We start from the raw sequence: 19,685 nt of genomic DNA on the forward strand, positions 1-19,685 counted from the left end.
AAACTCATGCTGGGTACATGTGCATGCGTGCCCAAGATCCCAAGAGGAGAATGGAGGAGAAGGGATTGTGGTGTGGCCATGTCCCCTAGGGGATGATTTCTCGCTCTCTGTCTCTCTGTCTCTCTCTGTCTTTCTGGTGAGTGCACGCGCCCTATAGCAAAAACCTCTCCAAAAGAAAAAAAAAGATGTAAGCATGTAAGCATTGGGTCTGCAAAGATAAAATGGGCTTGGAAAAAATGTCTTCAAAGATAAAGTTTTCATGTGAAATTTAAGATGGTTAGGAAGACTGTGATTCTTAAAGGCTTGGTAAATTTAGAATGAGAAAATTCATTTGGTATATTGTAATGACACACAGTTATTGAATGTAAAAATAAATAAATAAATAAAAAACAATAGTCATTGACATAGGGCCTTCATAGACATGGGCAGTCTCATTGGCAGAAACATTATTGGTAGATCCAAGTACTCAAGTTTGCAGTGATGTTAGAGAGGCTAACTTTCCCCGAATTTTATTCTGGGCCACATATTGTTCTGCTGCAGTCCTATAGTTTAGACATAAATATTTCAGGTTCAGATTATGGGTATTGGAAGCAAGATTTCCAATTTCTTTCCTTCTTCCATTCTTCACTGCTTAGTGTGAATGCAAATGAGCGGAGAACCCCATATGTGATATCAAGTCATTATCATTAAGGGGAGTGGATTTTTCTAACCCAAATTAGCTTTCTCAGGGAAGACTTGATGTCTCGGTTCCTCAAACTATAGATAAATGGATTCAACATTGGAGTTACCACTGTGTACATTACTGATGCAATTGTGCCCTTCTGTGCTGAGCGGGTTGAAGGAGGGCTGAAATAAACACAAAAAGAAGTCCCAAAGAAGAGAGAGACCACAGAGAGATGAGAGCTGCAGGTAGAAAAAGCTTTCCGCTTCCCTTGAGCTGAGGGGATCTTCAGGATGGTTGAGAAAATGTATGTGTAAGAGATAACCAGGCAAAGCACACAAACCAGACCTGCAAGACCCCCAACAGAGAAGATTACAAGCTCATTGATGAAGGGATCTGTGCAGGAGAGACTCAGAAGGGGATTGATGTCACAGAAGAAGTGTGGAATCTCATGGTCTGCACAGAAGGACAGGTTGTTCATCAAAAGTGTGTGTAGAAGGGAGTGGAGGGCATTCATGACCCAGGATGCAGACACTAGGAAGACACAGAGCCCAGGGCTCATGACCAAGATGTAATGAAGTGGGTGGCATATGGCCATGTAGCGGTCATAGGCCATGACAGCCAAGAGAAATGCTTCAAGCATTACAAACAACATAAAAAAATATAGTTGCGATAGACACTCTGAGTAAGATATGACTTGATTCTGGATCCATATGTTTGACAGCATCTTAGGAACCGTGGTGGACACAAAGCAGGCATCAGCAAAAGAGAGATTGGCTAGGAAGAAGTACATGGGTGTGTGGAGTTGAGCATCAGTGATGATGGCCAGAATGATGAGTAGGTTACCTGCCACAGTGACCAAGTACATGGACAAGAAGAGCACAAAGAGGACTTCTTGCTGCTCTGGCTGCTCAGAGAGCCCCATGAGAAAAAATTCTGAGATGCCTGTCAGATTTTCCCTTTCCATTTGTCTGTGAGCAGAAAGTTGGGTTTACTGAGAGAAGCTGAGAGGCCCTGGATTGTGAACTCTCACAGGCATGCAATATTCCAGACTGTCTTCTTCTTCCATGTGGACATCCTAGGGACTGTTCCATATTGTTTTCCTCATTAACAAATTAATCAAAGAAAAAGATAGAAAATCTGGGAGCAGAACACAGTATTCTTTAGACCTTGGTTTGCTAAAGATAGCGCTGGCAACCTATAGGAAAAGGAAGAGAGACTTAATGAATGATGCTGAGATGAGCTGGTTAAGTTTTTGGAAAATTAATTTAAATTTACATCTCACAGAGTTTAACTGAAATATATTTCAGGTGGTTATATTTACAGATATAACTATAAAGGAACCTAAGCAAATACAACTCAATAGTTATTTAATCATGAGACAAGGGCAGTCTTTCTAAGTAAAAACAAATCACAGCAACAACAACAAAAATGGAAGAAACAGTAAAGAAAATCATCATTGCTTTGATTAAATTAAATTAAAAATGTATTTTAAAAAAAGATTATGCACATTGGGGCCGGCAGCTGGTATGGTTAAGGATGCTAGACTCTCACATGACTGACTGTGGTCTGAGTCCTGGACCTGGCGGCTAACTTTCCCACTTTCTGTTTCTCTCTCTCTCTTGCTCTGTCCCTCTCTGGTCAAATCAAAATGAATAAACAAAATAAAATAATCCTTAAAAAATAAAATAAAAAGATTATGCACAAAGTAAAAAGACAACCAAAAAACTGGGAAGGTATTTTCAGCATGTTTTATAGAAATAATTAATATTCTTAAAATAATAATTTTTTAAAGAGAGATTTTTGCTATAGGGTGTGTGCACTCATTGGAGAGACACAGAGATACAGAGAGACAGAAAGCAAGAAATCACCCCTTGGGGGGATGGCCATGCCACAATCCTTTCTCCTCCATTCTCCTCTCAGGATCTTGGGCACGCACACACACCTGCCTGGCATGAGTTTTAAGGTGCCGGATCTGGGACTTGAATCACAGTTGACTATGTGGGAGTCCAGTGATGTAACCATCACATTATCTGTTGATCCCAAAATAATTGTTTTTAATTAGAAGGAAAAGGATTCCTCCTCCCCAACAGAAAATGAATAAATAATCGCTAACCCTTAAGTCACATCCAGCAAGTGTAAGAACCTAGTTCCTCCTTAAATGTTAAGCTCCAAGACCACTGTTCTTTCCACTCTTCTTCATGTTCTTCTTTAATCACCAGACGTTATTGGATAGTAGTTGAAGTATCCAAGGTCTCTTACTTGTGTGCTATTGGCCAGCATGGTCATAACTGATTGTGTTTCCCCCATTCCCTACCAAGAGTCCCAACACTACTTAGGGTCTGTGTCTGTTAGATTCTGTATTATTCATATACCCTAGACAGAGCTCTAGGTGATGTGGGTGGGTTAGTGGGGCTTACTGCACATATGTCCACAGGTGCATCTCCGGGGCTTTCCAGATGAGTACAGTCAGTCCTGCAGCCAGATCTCTGGCCTCAGAGAGGCCACTGCTTTTGCCTTTTCTAGTGCTCTGAGTTGACTTTTACTTTTCTCTTAATCAGGACAAGCCTCTCATTGATTTAGGCAATGGAAGAGGCCTCAGAACCTTCACCGTCCTTGATCTTGCCCCATGGCCATTTCTAGCTTTGCAGAGGTAGAAACCTCAGTTCCATTTTCTTCTTAGTCCCCAAGTTACTAAAAATGACCGTTTTTCTTTATTTCTTCTTTTGCTACTGTTTTAGTCTAACTTTTAGAATACCAGTTGTGGGATGAATACCCATTACTTCATCCAGACATAAAACTCATTTAATGCATTGTCTTTCCTTTTCACCTAGGGTCAGTTGGCGTTTTTCTAGGCACATTATGAACTGTGACTCCTATAGCTCAAAACAAGATCATTCTTACATTTCATGTTAGCTGTATGATCTTTTAGAAGACAGTTTCTTGGAGTTGATTGATTTTAAAATTTGGTGAGCATATTGGATGCTTTTGGATACAGGTTCAAGTTTGGAAATCAGAATGGAGTTTAGTGAACTCATGTTTTCCACTGATGAGGAAATAGACATTTAGGGAGAAAAGAAGTAAAAGTTATCTTGTAAAAAAAAAACAGGGCATAAAGATGGGTGGAGGATTGAAGGGATCAGAACTTAATTCAAATTAAGTTGAATTATCCCCATATTGGTCCCAAATATAAACATTTTAACCCCACCTTCCAACATGATATATATTATAGTGGCTTGAATGTTCAATAAACATTTCTGAAAGAATAAACAAATAACCCTGATTACTTCTTAGAGATATGGGGTTGGGTGGATGAAAGATAGGAGAGGGAGAAAATTTTTCATGTGTACCTTTTTAGTACATTTTGAAATTTGAGCCATGGGAAGAATACTAAAAAATAAATAATTTACTTAAGGGAAGCTTGCTCTATAACCAAACCATGGGCTCATAAGATATATAAAATGGAAGATAATGCAATATAATGCAGCTTCTCATTGATGACGATTCAAAATTGGCAGAGAAACGTTTTTGGTCAGTGTCACATTCTTCTAGCACCTTAATGTGTGTGAGCATGAGTGTGTATCCTCCTGTGTTTGTGGATGTGTGTAGGTGTGTGAACTTATGTGTATCTCCATCAGAGGCTGAAGTTTTGGTGAAAGGGTTCATTATGGGATTACTTGAAGAGAAGGCACTGTTGGTTCCTGTGCTCTTGTTCTCCATAAGTCAAAACAATGTTCTCCATAAATCAAAATGGATCTCATTGTCTGTAAGTGATGACCTGGGGCTCTGCCCTTTTTGGTCATTAAAGTAGCACAATTTCATCACTGTTGTTACAGGACTATTTTCGAGAGATGGGATCCTAACACACCAGAGGTTGGAATGGGCTAAGGAGAAAGGGGGATAGAAAAGAAGCAAAACAGCCATGCATCTTCTTTTCTTAGTCCTTACCTGGGTTTTCTTGCTAATTGCTGAGAGTGTCACTGTCAGGATTCTGTCTGCTTCATATACATCTCTTTTACCATGGATGGTGAGAAGAAGGTGTCAGGAATCTCTTTTAAAGGCAATAAAAGGAAGTTTGATTCATACTCCAGATGTGTTGAATAATGGTTCTTGCCATCACTATATCTGCTTCAGTTTCTCCTTTTGTCTTACTGTATTAATCTTTTATTTTTATCTGTTTTGAGAATAAGGGCTAAGAGCTCCATGATTAAGATCATGCCAATATATGTTATCCTAGGAAGATGCAGCTATAGAACACCACGTAGAGCCTAATAACAACTACATCCAATTCTATTTCTACTTATTTCAAAATTTGCTCTAATGTCTGCCTGTTTTTCTAGTTTATAGGACCTATGAGAAATATGTTCATAGAATTTCATCAGCACCTGTGGAATTAGAATGCTGCTATTCTTAGCTGCAGGTTGGACCAGTCTCAAGATGTGTTAAATACAAGATAATTAATTCTGTGAGGTACCCCAAGCCCAAGAGGATTTTGAATTCAGTGCTGTGTCCCTGTGGTGGGCTGGTCCAAGAGAGGCTAAGGCGTCAGGGACCTGTCCACAACATCTCTGTGATCTCAGTAGCATTCCAGCATCCTAAATTCTCCCTCAAAGGAGCTAAGTAAGCTTTCGTTGCTTCATTTAGCCTTCAGTTTTTTTCTGGAACTTTTCAGAATGATACAGATAGAGGCTTCTAGTATAATAAAACAGACCATATGCTGTGAACCACTGTAGGTTCAGAGAAGTACCTTCCATCTCTTCTTTTAGACTTGATAATAGGCCAGGTTGAGACTATATTGGTGTACCTCCATGTGTACTTTTACTTCCTTTGGAATGGGGAGAGCGGGGGAAAAGCTGGGTGTGTTTTATTATAGTAGGTGCCAGTCACCTGAATCCTATCCTTTTAAATGTTGCATGAGCAGATCTAAGGGGAAAGTGGAGATTGAAGTGATATTTAGAATACAGAATCTCTGTTTTCTGTATAAATGACCACATAATCTAATCAGGGGACACAGAGAAAAGGAAACACAGAATATGGTTGACCTGGGAATATGAGTTATTCTTGTAATATCTTTGGTATGTGGCCAATTTCTTCTGTGTTCTGGAAGTATGGTGTTATACACTTAAATCATAATCTAATGGTTGAAATGTACTATTTCATTTAACAAAAGAACAACCATATAACTTCATGCTAAAAAAACCAAACAAACTAGTTTTTGTGGCCAATGGGTGTCATGTTGGTTAAAGTGTTGGACTTCCATATGGCTGACAACAGTTCGAGTCCTGGACCTGGTGGCTTGAAAATCACATATGTGCATGACCAAAATCACAGGGGAAGAATGAAGGAGAAGGGATTGTGGCATGGCCACCCACCCTGGGGAGTGATTTCTCACTTTCCTTCTTACTGTCTCTCTCCAATGAGCACATGTGGTACCCTTTGGCAAAAACCTAAAAACCAAACCAAACCAAACCAAAACTAGTTTATTTATTTATTTTCTATCATGGGAAAAAGGAAAAGACCTGTTCCTTTAAGAAGTACAAACATATGATGTCTGTATTCTGTCCGTCTGACATGTGACATGACTTGGCATGCTCAGAATCCACTGACCAAAGTGGAATGGCAGCTGGTAGGGATCAATGAACAAGGTAGGAAAAAGCAATGCAAGTGCTAGAGCGATAAAAATGATTTGTCTAGAGTCCTTATTCCTAGACCATTTATTATTTTCTTAGAATCTGGAGATGTAGAATATAGAGGGAACCCAAACCTAAGTCATGTTTCCTCAGTTTGACCAGGTAAACATCTCTAAAGACCCCCTTTATCTTTCTTTCTCATTCTTGTCCCTAGAGAGGCATAGCACAGTCATAGAAGATTGCAAATTCTAGGTCAGATAGCCTGTGACAGAAATATAGCCATGTGAACCTAGGCAAGGATTTAAAATTCTGTAAGTCTCCAGTTTTCTTCTTTAACCAAACACAAATCATCTATGCATGGGACAAGCTCCAGCCCAAGGTAGATAAACTGAGCTGAGATTTGAGATGTTGCCTAAGAGGGAGAATTTCTTCTTTTTTTAAAAAATTATTTTATCTAACTAACTTTCTTTCTTTCTTTCTCTCTCTCTCTCTCTCTCTCTCTCTCTCTCTCTCTTTCTTTCTTTCTTTCTTTCTTTCTTTCTTTCTTTCTTTCTTATTTGACCATATGTGGGAGGGGAGAGAGAGAGAGAATATGAGACTGAGAAAGTGAGAAAATGAGAAAGTAAGCTGCCAGGTCCGGGGTGGTTGGCTGTGTGGGAGTCCAGCACCCCTGACCACCACGCTGCCTGCCAGCTCCCCAAGAAAAAGAACTTCTAGTTTGGTTTCCATATACCTACTTCCCATCTTTCCTTAAAGCATGGACATAGGACACAGACTCTACCAATCAGATGTACCCATCCTGGACTTTAAGATGAAAGCTGGTAATGTGAAGTGGCAGGGACCACACAGAAACCAGGAAGGCAGTGAGTGGTCAACTGCATCCACTACAACTGATCCAGAGAAGATCTAGAGATGGCATCCAAGTCCCGTATTGGTGGAAACAGTGATGCAAATAGTGGAGCCTATGCCCAGTGGCTGTAGCAGCGATTTCTTTATTTTTTTCTGTCTTACTGCCAGAGTATGGGGGGGGGGAGGGGGAGAGAGAGAGAGAGAGAGAGAGAGAGAGAGAACCCCAATGGGATGTGGTCATGCTATAATCCTTTTCCTCCATTTCTTCATCATTTCAGAATTTGGGGCATATACATACATGTGCGTGGCATGTTTTTCTAGCAGTTGCAACTAGGATTTGAACTGTGGTCAGCTGTATTGTATCTGGCTCCCTATGCATAGGGTTTAATTGCTGCCCTATTGGACCAGCCCTGTAATAGTGATTCCTTTAGTGGATTAGTTCTATGTGTGATTTTGGGCATTGTTCCTATTCAAAGATGGTCATTTAGACTTCTTCTGTATCTGGAGTTCTTCTATTAACCCTTAAAAATCCACTCACTAAGTGATATTTGACAAATAAAAATTGTATATGTTTAGAGTATACAACATGATATTTTTATATAGGTATACTTTGTATAATGGTTCCTCAAATCAAGCTAATTAACATACTCATAAGTTCACATATTAGGTTGCTGGGAAACCCATGATTTATTTTTCTATGCTTTCCTATGCAAAAATGTGTCATGACTTTCCTGACACCCAATAGTTACTTTTTCTTTTTTTTGGCAAGGACATTTAAGATCTACTCTTTTAGCAAATATTAAGTATATAATTCATTATTATTAACTATATTGCCATACTGCATGTTAGATTTTTAGAACTCATTTATCTTGTAATTGAAAGCTTGTACTTTTTGTTCAAGATATCCTCAATTTTCCCCATCCCCTGGCAGATACTATTCTATTTTCTGTTTTCTAAGTTTGACGTTTTTAGATTCCATATGTAAGTGATATGGAATTTTTCTCATTCTGTGTCTGCCTTATTACACTTAACATAATGTTCTCCAAATTCAACCATGCTGTCACAAATAGCAGGATTTGTATTTATTTAAAGGCTAAGTAATATTCCACTGTGTGTGTGTGTGTATATATATATAAAATATATAGTTATATAATATATATATTATATATATAAAAAAATATATAATATACATTATCTACCTATGTATCTATCTAATCTTCTTTATCCACTAATCTGTTAACATGTAGACTATTTCTGTATTTTTTATTGTGAATAAGCCAATAAACATACAAGTGCAGATATCTGTTTAAGAAACTGATTTCTATGAACTTAAAAAATACAAAACCTCGCTCCCTGACCACATGAATATATTATAAAACTGTGATAATCAAAACAGGATGGTACTGGCACAAAAACAGGCATGTAGACCAATGGAACAGGAAAGAGAACCCAGAAATAAACCCCCAAACATATAGTAAACTGAATTTTAACAAAGGGCACCAGACAATCTTGTGGGGAAAATAAAATCCCTTTAGCAAATGGTGCTGCAAAAGTTGGGTATCCATCTGCAGAAAGATGAAACTGGACCCCTATCTCTCACCAGTAACTAAAATAAACTCAAAATGGATCAAAGAACTAAACCTATGACCTCAAACTATCAAACTATTGGTGGAAAACACAGGGGAAACTCTTGGAGATATTGGAGTAGGCAGACTTCTTAAAGAAGACCCTCAAAGCCCAGGCAGTAATCCTGAAAATAGACAAGTGAGATTACATCTGTTTACAAAGCTTCTGTACAGCAAGAGAAACTATACTTAGAGTGAATCAACCATCCTTGGAATGGGAGAATATATTTACAAACTATGCCTCAGATAAGGAACTGATAATCAGAATATACAGGGAACTCAAGCAGCCCACCTGAAAAAGAGTAATCAACCCAAGTAAAAGATGGACAAGTGAGCTGAACAGACAACACTCAAAGGAAGACACATGAATAGCCAAAGAGCATTGATACTCAACATCACTTATAGTAAGGGAGATTCAAACCAAAACCAGAATGAGATACCACTTAATCCCATTCAGATGGCTAAAGTTAAAAAAATAATGATAAGTGCTGGTGAGCCTATGGAGAAAGAGAACACACCTACACTGTTGCTGGGAATGTAAATTAGCACAACCACTGTGGAGAACAATATGGAGGTTCCTTAAAGACCTACAAATAGAACTACCATATGATCCAGTAATTCCACTTCTGGGTTATCTCCCCAAAGGTTAGGAATGCAATCAGTCAAAAAAACTTGCTCAGCCTTAAAAATCAAGACCCTGGCTTTTGATAGAAAGTGGATGAATATGCAAGATTTACTGTTGAGTGAAGCAAGCCAGGCTATGAAGGAGAGACACTGTATATCTCCACTTAATATATACTGACTGTCTGTACTCTATGGCTGAAACTGAAAGACTAGAGGATATAGAAACATAGAAAATGGTTATAGATACCAAGTACAGTGTGGGAAGAGGGTGAGAGAAGAAGTATCTAAGGAAAGACATTAAGGAGAAAAATACAGAGGCAAGACATGTATGGGACAAAGAAATGGGTTACTATCTGCTAATGATAACATGTATAGTATCTCCATCTGGACTGGTGAGAAATGTATTCATGTTGGAATATTCACTTATGTGATTGAATATATAAAATAAATTAAAATAAAATATTAAAAAAGAGAAAAAACAGTTGCACATCCACATTTATTACAGCATTATTCACAATTGCTAAGACAAGGATCCTACCTAAATGTCCATGAACAGATTAATGGATTGAAAAGGTGTGGCACATATACACTACAGGATCCTACTCAGTCCTAAAAAATAATGAGACCCTGGGATTTTCTAGAAAGTGAATGAATATAGGGGCCAGCAGATAGTGTAGTGCTTATGTTACTGGACTCCCACGTGGTTGATCATGGTTCAAGTCCTAGACCTAGTGACTTGAAAATCATGCCTGGTACATGTGTGTTCAGGATCCCAGAAGGAGAATGGAGGAGAAGGGACCTGTGACATGGTCACTCCCAAGGGGGTAATTTCTCACTTTCCTTCTCTCTTTCTTTGTCTCTTTCTCTCTGGTAAGTGCATGTGCCCTATGGCAAAAACCTATAAAAAGGGGAAAAAAAGAAAGTAAGTAGACAAATATACAAATATGTAAGATTTACTACTAAATGAAGCACATCAGACTAAGAGAGGCATTGTATGTCTCCGCTCAATATATATGAAATACTTACAGTTGATGGCAGAAATGGAAAGATTAAAAGGTATAAAGAGATGGAGAACAACTATGGATACTAGAGTCAGTGTGGGAGGAGAGTGGGAAATGTGAGCGGGAGGGAATCAAGGGGAAAAAGAAGTGAAACATTTCAGGGACACAGAAATGGAAAATTATCTGTTGATAGTAATATGTATGGTAACTAATTGATTGAATCAATATACTGTGTATTCATGATAGGAAAACTCATTTGGTATGCTGTAATAATACATAGTCACTGAATGAAAAAGAAAGAAAGAAAAAGAAAAAGGAAAAAAAAACTGATGTAGTTTCTGTTTCTGAATGAACTCTATATGACACTAATTTGTGTACAAGCTATATGAAGAGTCTTCAAAAGTTCATGGAAAATGCATTATGAAAAACAGTGCATGGATTTTTTATACACTAAAATAAACTTGTACTTTGAGTCCCATTTCCATGAACTTTTTGAAGACCTCTTTTATTCTTTTCCAGTTTAGTCAATTTCATCACTTCGAGTAAATGAAATAATTTTAAATATAGTATTAAAATTATTGCACCAGCAGGTGGCATGGAGGTTAAGGCCTCTGGATCCCCCATGGCTGGGATTGATTGTGATTGAATATATAAAAGAAATTAAATCATTTCTGCTGCTACACAGGTAAAGTCCTGAACCAGTGGCTTGAAAGACACACTAGGCACATGTATATGTATGCCCCAAATCTGGAAAGGATAATGGAAGAAAAGTGTGTGCAGCATGGCCATCCCAACCCCCCATGGGGTGATTTCTTACTTTCTCTATCTTTCTCTCTGTCTTTCTCTGGCTAGCACACATACCCTATAGCAAAACAAACAAACAAAAATATTACTTCAAGACAGCAGGCTTGATAGGTTGAGGGAGACGGTTGAGACAATGACTTGACATATAACAGTTGCAATGTTTTTTATTTGCAGTTAAAGATTTAACCATACTCATAGATTCTTTTTTTTTTTTTGGAGAGGTTTTTCCTATAGGGCATGTGGGCCACCCAGACCGAGAGACAGAAAGCAAGAAATCACCCCTCAGGGGAGATGGTCACGCCGCAATCCCTTCTCCTCCATTCTCCTCTCGGGATCTTGGGCACGGACGCACACGCGCCTGGTGTGAGTTTTAAGCCACCGGGTCCGGGATGCGAACTGCGGTCGACTAAGTGGGAGTCCAGCGACATAGCCATTATGCTAACTGCTGGTTCCTACCATACTCATAGATTCTTATGATTATGGTAGTAAGTATACTGAGTCAGTCTGAGTCTCTGTCTGACTTAAAGCAGAAGAATAATGTGAGACTGATTTGGTGATAAGGTGGTATGAAACGCTGAGTCAGCATTTCCTTAACTCTTTTACCTATTTTTTTAAAAAGTTTTTTTTTTTTTCCATAGTGTCCATGTGCTTTCTAGAGACAGAGAGACAGTGAGAGGGAGTGTGAAATCACCATCACTACCCCCGCGCCCACAGGGGGTATGGCCATGCTGCAGTCTCTTCTCCTCTGTTCTCCTGCGATTTTGGGCATGTACTCACACATACCCAGTCTAAGTTTCAAGCTGCCATGTCTGGAATTTGAACTGTGGTTGGCCATGTGGGAGTCCAGTGCCTTAGCCACTACCTAACCTGCTAGCCCCTCAACCCCTCTTTAATACCATCATCTTTGGCACTCATCATTCCATTTTACCTTAACTGAATTTGCCTATAACAAAGAAAGTAACCTATTCATTATTGAAGTGTAACATCGCAGGATTCACTTATTTATTTAATGTAAGTTTGTTCAATAGTTGTGTGACAGCATTGTTTTAACTGTTGAAGGTACAGCAACAAACCAGACAGATCCCAAACATTCACATTCTGGTAGGGAGGGAAAAACAATAAATAAATGTATGTAATATTTTCATTGCCTAATATTGAAAATTTTCTAAATCAAATACCTTTATTACCTCTATCATTAGGTCATTAATTCACAGATTTATATTCATTTGTAACAATTCCTTTTGGTTAAAAAAAATATGATATAGTTAGTTATTCTTGTCCCAGACATCATTAAAAGGTGAATATTATCATCATTCAGCATCTTGTCAATGTGAATTATCTATAGAAGGTAATAATTTTATATTTTTACTTCCAGTTAAAAAGAATTGATAATAAAAATGCTTGCACACTGTTCTAAGATATATTCAGTTCATCTCTTCAAACATCCTTTTTGAAATAAGGATTTATGAATAATCATTTATATGTTTGTTACTAATATATTTTTTTCCAATTTATTTATTTGCATTCATTCACTGTACATCATTACAGCATACAAAATGAGATTTTCCATCCAGAGTACACTGTATATTGTCTCAATCAAGCACATTAACAAACATATTATTGTCAGCAAATGATCTTCCATTTCTTGTTTTCTGTATGTTTTGCTTCCCCCCCCCCATCCTTGATTCCAAACACAGGTGACACACACATTTCCATGAACACAAGTCTAACTTCATGCATCCTATAAAGTGGCACCTAGCTGGGGCTACATATCCTACTGCAGTCATTGAATAGATACATAATTTTTTTTTCCTGAAACTTTTTTTTTTTTGTAACTCAATTTACATTTCTTCCCTAAACATCATCACAGCACACAAAATGTGATCTCCCATCCAGTACACACTGCGTAGTGACTCAATCATGCACATTACAAAAAATTTTCCACTTCTAGTTCCTAGAATTATTTCCACCTCTCTTTCTGACCCTCTGTCCCTTCCCACCCTCCTCTTACACCACCTCCGGTGTCTACAATTGTCCTTCATTCCCTTCCCACCCACATTGCATTGATCACACAATTTCCTACATAATCTAACTACTTTCAATGGTGAGTTCGCTCATTACTACCAAGAAAACCAATTTTAACTTAAAGAAACGCCAAGGAACTTTGCTTAAAGCCAGGAAACAGGTTAGGATTCTGTTCCAAGAGTAGGTGCATTAACCTATCAGTCTCATGTACTTTTATCTTCTGTTCTGGTTCAATTTTCCTGATTTAATTCTAGTATATGTTACTAATATTTTGAAAATGTTTTATAATTTTCTCATAGATAGAATCACATGATATATAATGGAATTCTTTGGTGGATATTTAGTATCCACTGAATTAACTCTCTCTGTTTGGGGAATATCTGCATAATCTGGAGGTCCTCAGAATAAAAGTCTCTTTTTTTATGGACCATGCTAGAGAAACAATGGTTACCTTATGTCCAAACTACTTTTTTCTTCATTCATTAAATGGCATCCATGTTTTTGTCACTATAGTTATATTTCACATTATAATTAACTAAGCTAGCACTTTATGATATTAAATCAGAATCCTTATTACTTCAAACTGCAATAAAAGTCTATTGGTGGGGCCAGCAGTTGGCATAATGGCTATGTCGCTGGACTCCCAAATAGTCAACTGCAGTTCGAGTCCCGGACATGGTGGCTTAAACTCATGCCAGGTGTATGTGTGCGTATGCCCAAGATCCTGAGAGGAGAATGGAGGAGAAGGGATTGCGGCGTGGCCATCCCCCTGGGGCGGGATTGATTTCTCGCTTTCTGTCTCTCTATCTCTCTCTTTCTGGCGAGCACACGTGCCCTACAGCAAAAACCTCTCAAAAAAAAAAAGTCTATTGGTATTACCATTTTTGTAGTATTTTCGAGAATATCTCATTATCTTTAGATATAAGTTAATCAACTATAAGGCCATCATAAAAATATCTTCCTATTTCAGTTTATTTATAGATTTTAAGGATGTATAAATAATGTGCAACATTGATTTCTAATCATTATCAGATTACATCTCAGGGAACAAATATTTTCATTCATCTATTTTATTTCCACCAGTATTTTTTAGATGCATTTTATCTGACCAAGATGGTGAAGATACAGTCATGTGTTAAGACAATTCCTGCTTTCAGAGACTTCCAAGTACCATTGTGATTAAATATATAGCCAAATAAAAATTGACATGCAAATAGTGATTATAGTCTTCAAAGAATGAATTAGTGTAACCTACACCCTTTGACACAAGCAGGGCAGATATAAATATGTAGTTATAAAAGTACAGGCTCAGACTTTTCCAGCTTTACTTGGAAAGTCAGTAGCATAGGTGCAGCATGAATTCAATATTCCTGTCATGACACTGCCAAAAGAAGCAGAAATGTATTGAAATTATAATTTCAGTAAGATAGTCTCATCCAACTCTTACAACATTTCTGAGAAAAGGAATTTCGGGTTGGAAAGATTAAAGGCAGCTTCTTGCAGGATGATGACATGAGAGCTAGATTTTTCAATTATATCCTAATTGGTGACTACAGTATTGGGTGTATGATCTACAAATATTGGTTTGAAGAGATTCTCTGGTTAAAGAGTTTCTGTAGAGCCAGCCTTCATGTCCTGGTTTCTGAGACTATGAATGAAAAGATTTAACACTGGGGTCACTGTGATGTACATCACAGTTATCACTGCATCCTTTAGGCTGTAACGGGTCAGAGGGTGGAAATACATGGCCATGACTGTCCCATAATACAGAAAAACAATTGTGAGGTGAGACCCACATGTGGGAAAGTCCCTACATAACAGCCTTGGTGCATGGAACCTCTAAGACTGTGGCAAAGACATGAATATAGGAGGTAATGATGCATGGCAATAGCACAGAGAAAACACCAACCCCTAGGTACATCATCTTCATATTTAAGTGAACATCAGAACACTTAACTAAAGGGGTGATGTCACAGTAGAAATTGGCTACTTGCTGTTGTCATAGAAAGACAGTCTTGCTGTGAACAGAAGGTGGGAGAGAACATTAGCATTTGCAGCCACCTAAGATCCAACAACTAGTAGGACACCAGGTCGTGGGCTTATAATTGTTGTATAATGAAGTAGGTGGCTGATGGCCACAGCTGGATCATATGGCATTGTAGCCAAGATATAACTGTCTATCATGAAATACATCTGTGTTAGGCATTTTTCAAAGGAGATGACTTTGCTGCCCAAGAGATGATTGATTGACATCTTAGAGGTGGTTATGGATGAGAAGAAGATGTCAACAAAGAAGAGGTTGACAAGGAAAAAATACATGGGCTTGTACTGAAGTTGTGAAAGCAACTGCCTGAGTGAGTGGCCAAGATGATGAGCAGGTTTCCAGTCACTGTAAAGGACTGAGTAAAGGAAGAGGAAGAGGAAGAGGATGAAGAAGAAGTTTTGGTATTTCTTCTCACCAGTAACTCCTAGGAAGATGAAATCCTGGGTAGAGGGCTGATTTCCTTCCTTCATGACTTCTTTAGCATGACCTTTGAGAAAGATCTAGAACTATTAGTCAAGTTACTGCATGCAATACTCTTTCAGATCTACAAATTTTGACTTGCTACACTTGAGTTTACTAAATCTAGAGACACATAATACTTTGGGGGAAAAAATCCTTGGTGGTCAAAGGAACTGTCATTCACCCCTGAATATTGCCTGAGAAGTTAATGATTTGTATATTTGAAGTGGAGAAATCATAAATATGTGGCAAATACAATTTGTCCATTAATTCATTGACAATATAAGACATAATCTTGCTTTTAAGGACCTTAAATTTAATGGAGTAGCCAGAATTGCACACTAATTTTATTACATATTTTAAGGAAAGAACATTTTGAAATCTCTGACAAAACACACCAACTCAAAGGTAGTGTGAGAAGAGGGTGGGAAAGGGCAGAGGGTCAGACATAGGGGTAAATATATATACACACACACATACACATACACCTATATGTGAAACTAGAAATGGAAAATTATTGAGGATAACATACATGATTAAGCCACTATGCCGTATTCTCTGGATGGGAAACCATTTTTTGTATGCTGTGACGATAATTAGGGGATGAATGTACGTTAATTAATTAAGAAAAAGTTTCAGAAAAAAATACATATTCGATGACTGCAATAAGCTATATAGCCCTAGCTAGGTGCTACTTTATAGTTTGTTCATTCTACTCACTGAGGTTTATGCCTAAAGTCAGACTTGTGTTCATGGATATGTGTATATCAGTTGCGCTTACTATTGGAAATATTCAGATTATTTAAGTTCATTAGCAAATCAATAAAATGGGGGGAAAAGGCATAGACAGCAGCCATGGATACCAGAGACAGTGTGGGAGGAGGGTGGGACATGGCAGAGGGTGAGAGATAGGGAAACAAGGATGGCAAAAAAAAGCAAAATATACAGGAAACAAGAAATGGAAAATTATTTGTTGACGATAACATATATATTGATGTGCTTGATTGAGATACAGTGTATTCTGAATGGGAAATCTCATTTTGTATGCTGTAATGATGTATAGTGAGAATGTAAATAAAAATATTTAAATAAAATGAAATGAATAAAAATAAATAGAATAAAAGGACAAGCCTAGAAGTTAGAAATTGTTCCATTGACCAAACTCAGAGTGAACATAGAGCTCAGGATGTCCTAGTTGTCTGCATGGAAATGGGAAGATTGTAAATTACAAAAACCATTGGATTCATGTCCTACAGAAACAAGCTTATTCACACCTTTTTTTAAATAGTTTTCATTTCTCTGGGAAACACTCAAAAATATGCAATAATAATGCATTTTTCTTCAGATTCTCTTCCTGTTCTTAATTATTTCCTTTAGTGACTCTTGCCACTCTCCACAGGGGACTCAACTACTGCTTAATAAACTCTCAAGTGTGTCTGTAGGATTGATTGCTTTATCCAGTATTTCTACATTTATCCTGCCAACATGTCTGACCAAACCCAATACTCTTTACATCTAACCTAATATGATTATAAGATGATATGGGGAGGAAACCATATACTGCTTGTTTTTATTTCCTCCATATAGTAATTATAGAGTATTGGTACGTTGTATGTGCCAATAAGTTGCACTAATATTTTTTAGTTAATTCCATATTTACTTCTTGGATCTTTCACTCATGGGATGATCATAGTTCAATTATCCAGTTTATCACTCAGGTTTATGTCTGATCTTGCTGAATCTTCATTTGAAATAATTATTCCAGAACTCAGTCTTTCTACTTTATGCAATCATCAGTTTCAACATGAAATATTGTTATCTTATCTGTTTCACTACAACTTCCTTCCTCTTTGATCCTTGTTACATTCTGTGGCATACTAGTTATGGCAGAGACCGCTTAGGTGCTCACCCAGATCCATGTTATCTTCTTTTGTTAATGGATGGGGAAGTGTTGAACTGTGTTGTGAAGTCCTTGGTTCTTTGGGTCCAGATCACTAAAATTAGAGATCTGTTCCTAGGCACAAAATGAAACCACAACCATGAATGAAGTAGGTAGAAAAAAAGATTTAATAGAAAGAAAGGAAAGGAAAGAAAGAAAGTACACCCAGAAAGGTTGTTGGGTGGGCAGATTGCCAAGTGGCAACCGCGGTGGCAACCGCACTTGGTACTAGTTAGTTGTTATTTTTATTACTAGAGGTCATGAATATTCATTAGTGGGAGGCTCCTTACACTGCCTATGTTCTTCCTTTAAATTTGAATCCACACATTCTTTTCCTGCACCTGCGCACCTTCCTCACAGGTAAAGAATGAGGAATTTGATCACCTAATCGCGCATGGTGCCCAATGCTAGCTAGGTTGCCCCAATTAGACTGCCCAATTAGTCCATTGCCCTAATAGGAATTGGGACATTGAACAAAAACGCTTGCTTAGGTCTTTTTGATTAGAGAAAAATCTACGAATCATCCCTGTGCATTTCCCTCAGGCCTCAAGGAAGGAAGATGGCAAATTACCTCGCCCTCCTGGTGCCCAGGGCTAGGTGAGTCTTTCACTTTTCTCTTAGGGGTGCCCGCTCACTACTAACTGCCTACCACACTTTCTGTACACTCAATTATAGTACATTTCCTGGTCTCCCTTGTGGTAAGGTATGGTCATAGGCCCAAGTTTTGGCCAGTCCACTGATATATATTCTAGTTTTGGTCTCTCCATATTCTCAAAAAAACTTTCCCTTGTGCCTGGTGGATACAAATGGCAAGGAGGCTGAATGGGATGATGGAGTCATATGGTAGAATGAGCCTATCTCACTTATTCTCCACATCCAGGAGAACGTCCATTACCCAAAATACCCATTGAGATTGTTGATTAGGAGAAATTTTTAAATCCTATTATTGATTATTAGTCAAAGATATCATAAATGATTCACTAAGTTAAAAAAAGTCTATTCAAAACTTAATTAAAAGCTACAATTAATTCAGTCACTAATACTGTCTCATAGTACAAGTGTGAATTATATGCTAGGGATGGAATTGTAAGTCTCATTATATGTAGTTTTATGTATTTTTCCCCTCTCTTCAACTAAAGATGTTTGTTTTTTATCTCCTCAGATTCCCTTCCCCTTCTTCAAACAGCATCATAGTAGCTCAGGTTTTAAAGGATTAAGTGAATATGGACAGGTTCAGTCACTACAATTAGCTCTCAGGCTATCAATTTAAGATTTCAGAGTTGAAACTCTTGGCAACATGGTAGACTAAGCAGATAGTGACACATCACATTCCTGTATGAACACATAGAAATTGTAGATAAATATAAAAGGAAAAATAAAACCTCAACAAAATGCATAACCAAATCTAAAAGAAAGAAATGGAAATATCTTGGTATGAGAAACAAAAATAAAACTCAAAACAAGAATTTTAAGCCATAACTGTGATGACCCCTTGTGTTTGCAGTCAAGAATGATGTCAGCCCTAAGGCTGGATATGGGGTGTTTACACCTCTTTGGTACAGGATATGTGGCCATGGACCCACAGGAAGCAGAGAGATTATTTATTTTTTTTGGAGAGATTTTCGCTATAGGGCACATGCTCTCGCCAGACAGAGAGAGACATTAGAGACAGAAAGCAAGAAATCACCCCCTAGGGGGGATGGTCACACCACAATCCCTTCTCCTCCATTCTCCTTTCGGGATCTTGGGCACGCACATGCGCCCGACGTGAGTTTTAAGCCACCAGGTCCGGGATGCGAACCATGGTCGACTACGTGGGAGTCCAGCGACATAGCCATTTCGCTAACTGCTGGTTCCCGGAAGCAGAGAGATTAATTTGAGTCTGTATGAAATACTTGATGCCTTATTTGCAAAAAGAGCACTAGAAGGAATTTTACTAGGTAAGAACTGGACAGAAAATAAAAAGATAGAATTCACAGAAACTACAATTGTCTACAAAGAAAGCCCATGAGAATATTTGAACT

General features: G+C 38.0%; 1 protein-coding gene and 1 pseudogene across 1 annotated transcript; both read right to left on the reverse strand.

Annotated features, from left to right (window-relative positions):
• Positions 1–686: 686 nt before the first annotated feature.
• On the reverse strand, positions 687–1,737 carry LOC102468728 (olfactory receptor 1G1). Its single transcript, XM_006167578.2, has one exon. It carries the CDS (start codon positions 1,626–1,628, stop codon positions 687–689), a length of 942 nt encoding a protein of 313 aa, XP_006167640.1. The 5' UTR covers positions 1,629–1,737.
• Positions 1,738–14,790: 13,053 nt separating this feature from the next.
• LOC102492834 (olfactory receptor 1A1-like) lies at positions 14,791–15,966 on the reverse strand (annotated as a pseudogene).
• Between the last annotated feature and the right edge of the window lie 3,719 nt (positions 15,967–19,685).

This window comes from Tupaia chinensis, unplaced genomic scaffold (assembly GCF_000334495.1).
Source record: "Tupaia chinensis unplaced genomic scaffold, TupChi_1.0 Scaffold144899_1, whole genome shotgun sequence".
Classification (NCBI taxonomy): domain Eukaryota; kingdom Metazoa; phylum Chordata; class Mammalia; order Scandentia; family Tupaiidae; genus Tupaia; species Tupaia belangeri.

Bases quoted from the DNA above. Each gene is read 5' to 3' on its own strand.
- LOC102468728 (XM_006167578.2), bottom strand. From the start codon at position 1,628: ATGGAAAGGGAAAATCTGACAGGCATCTCAGAATTTTTTCTCATGGGG.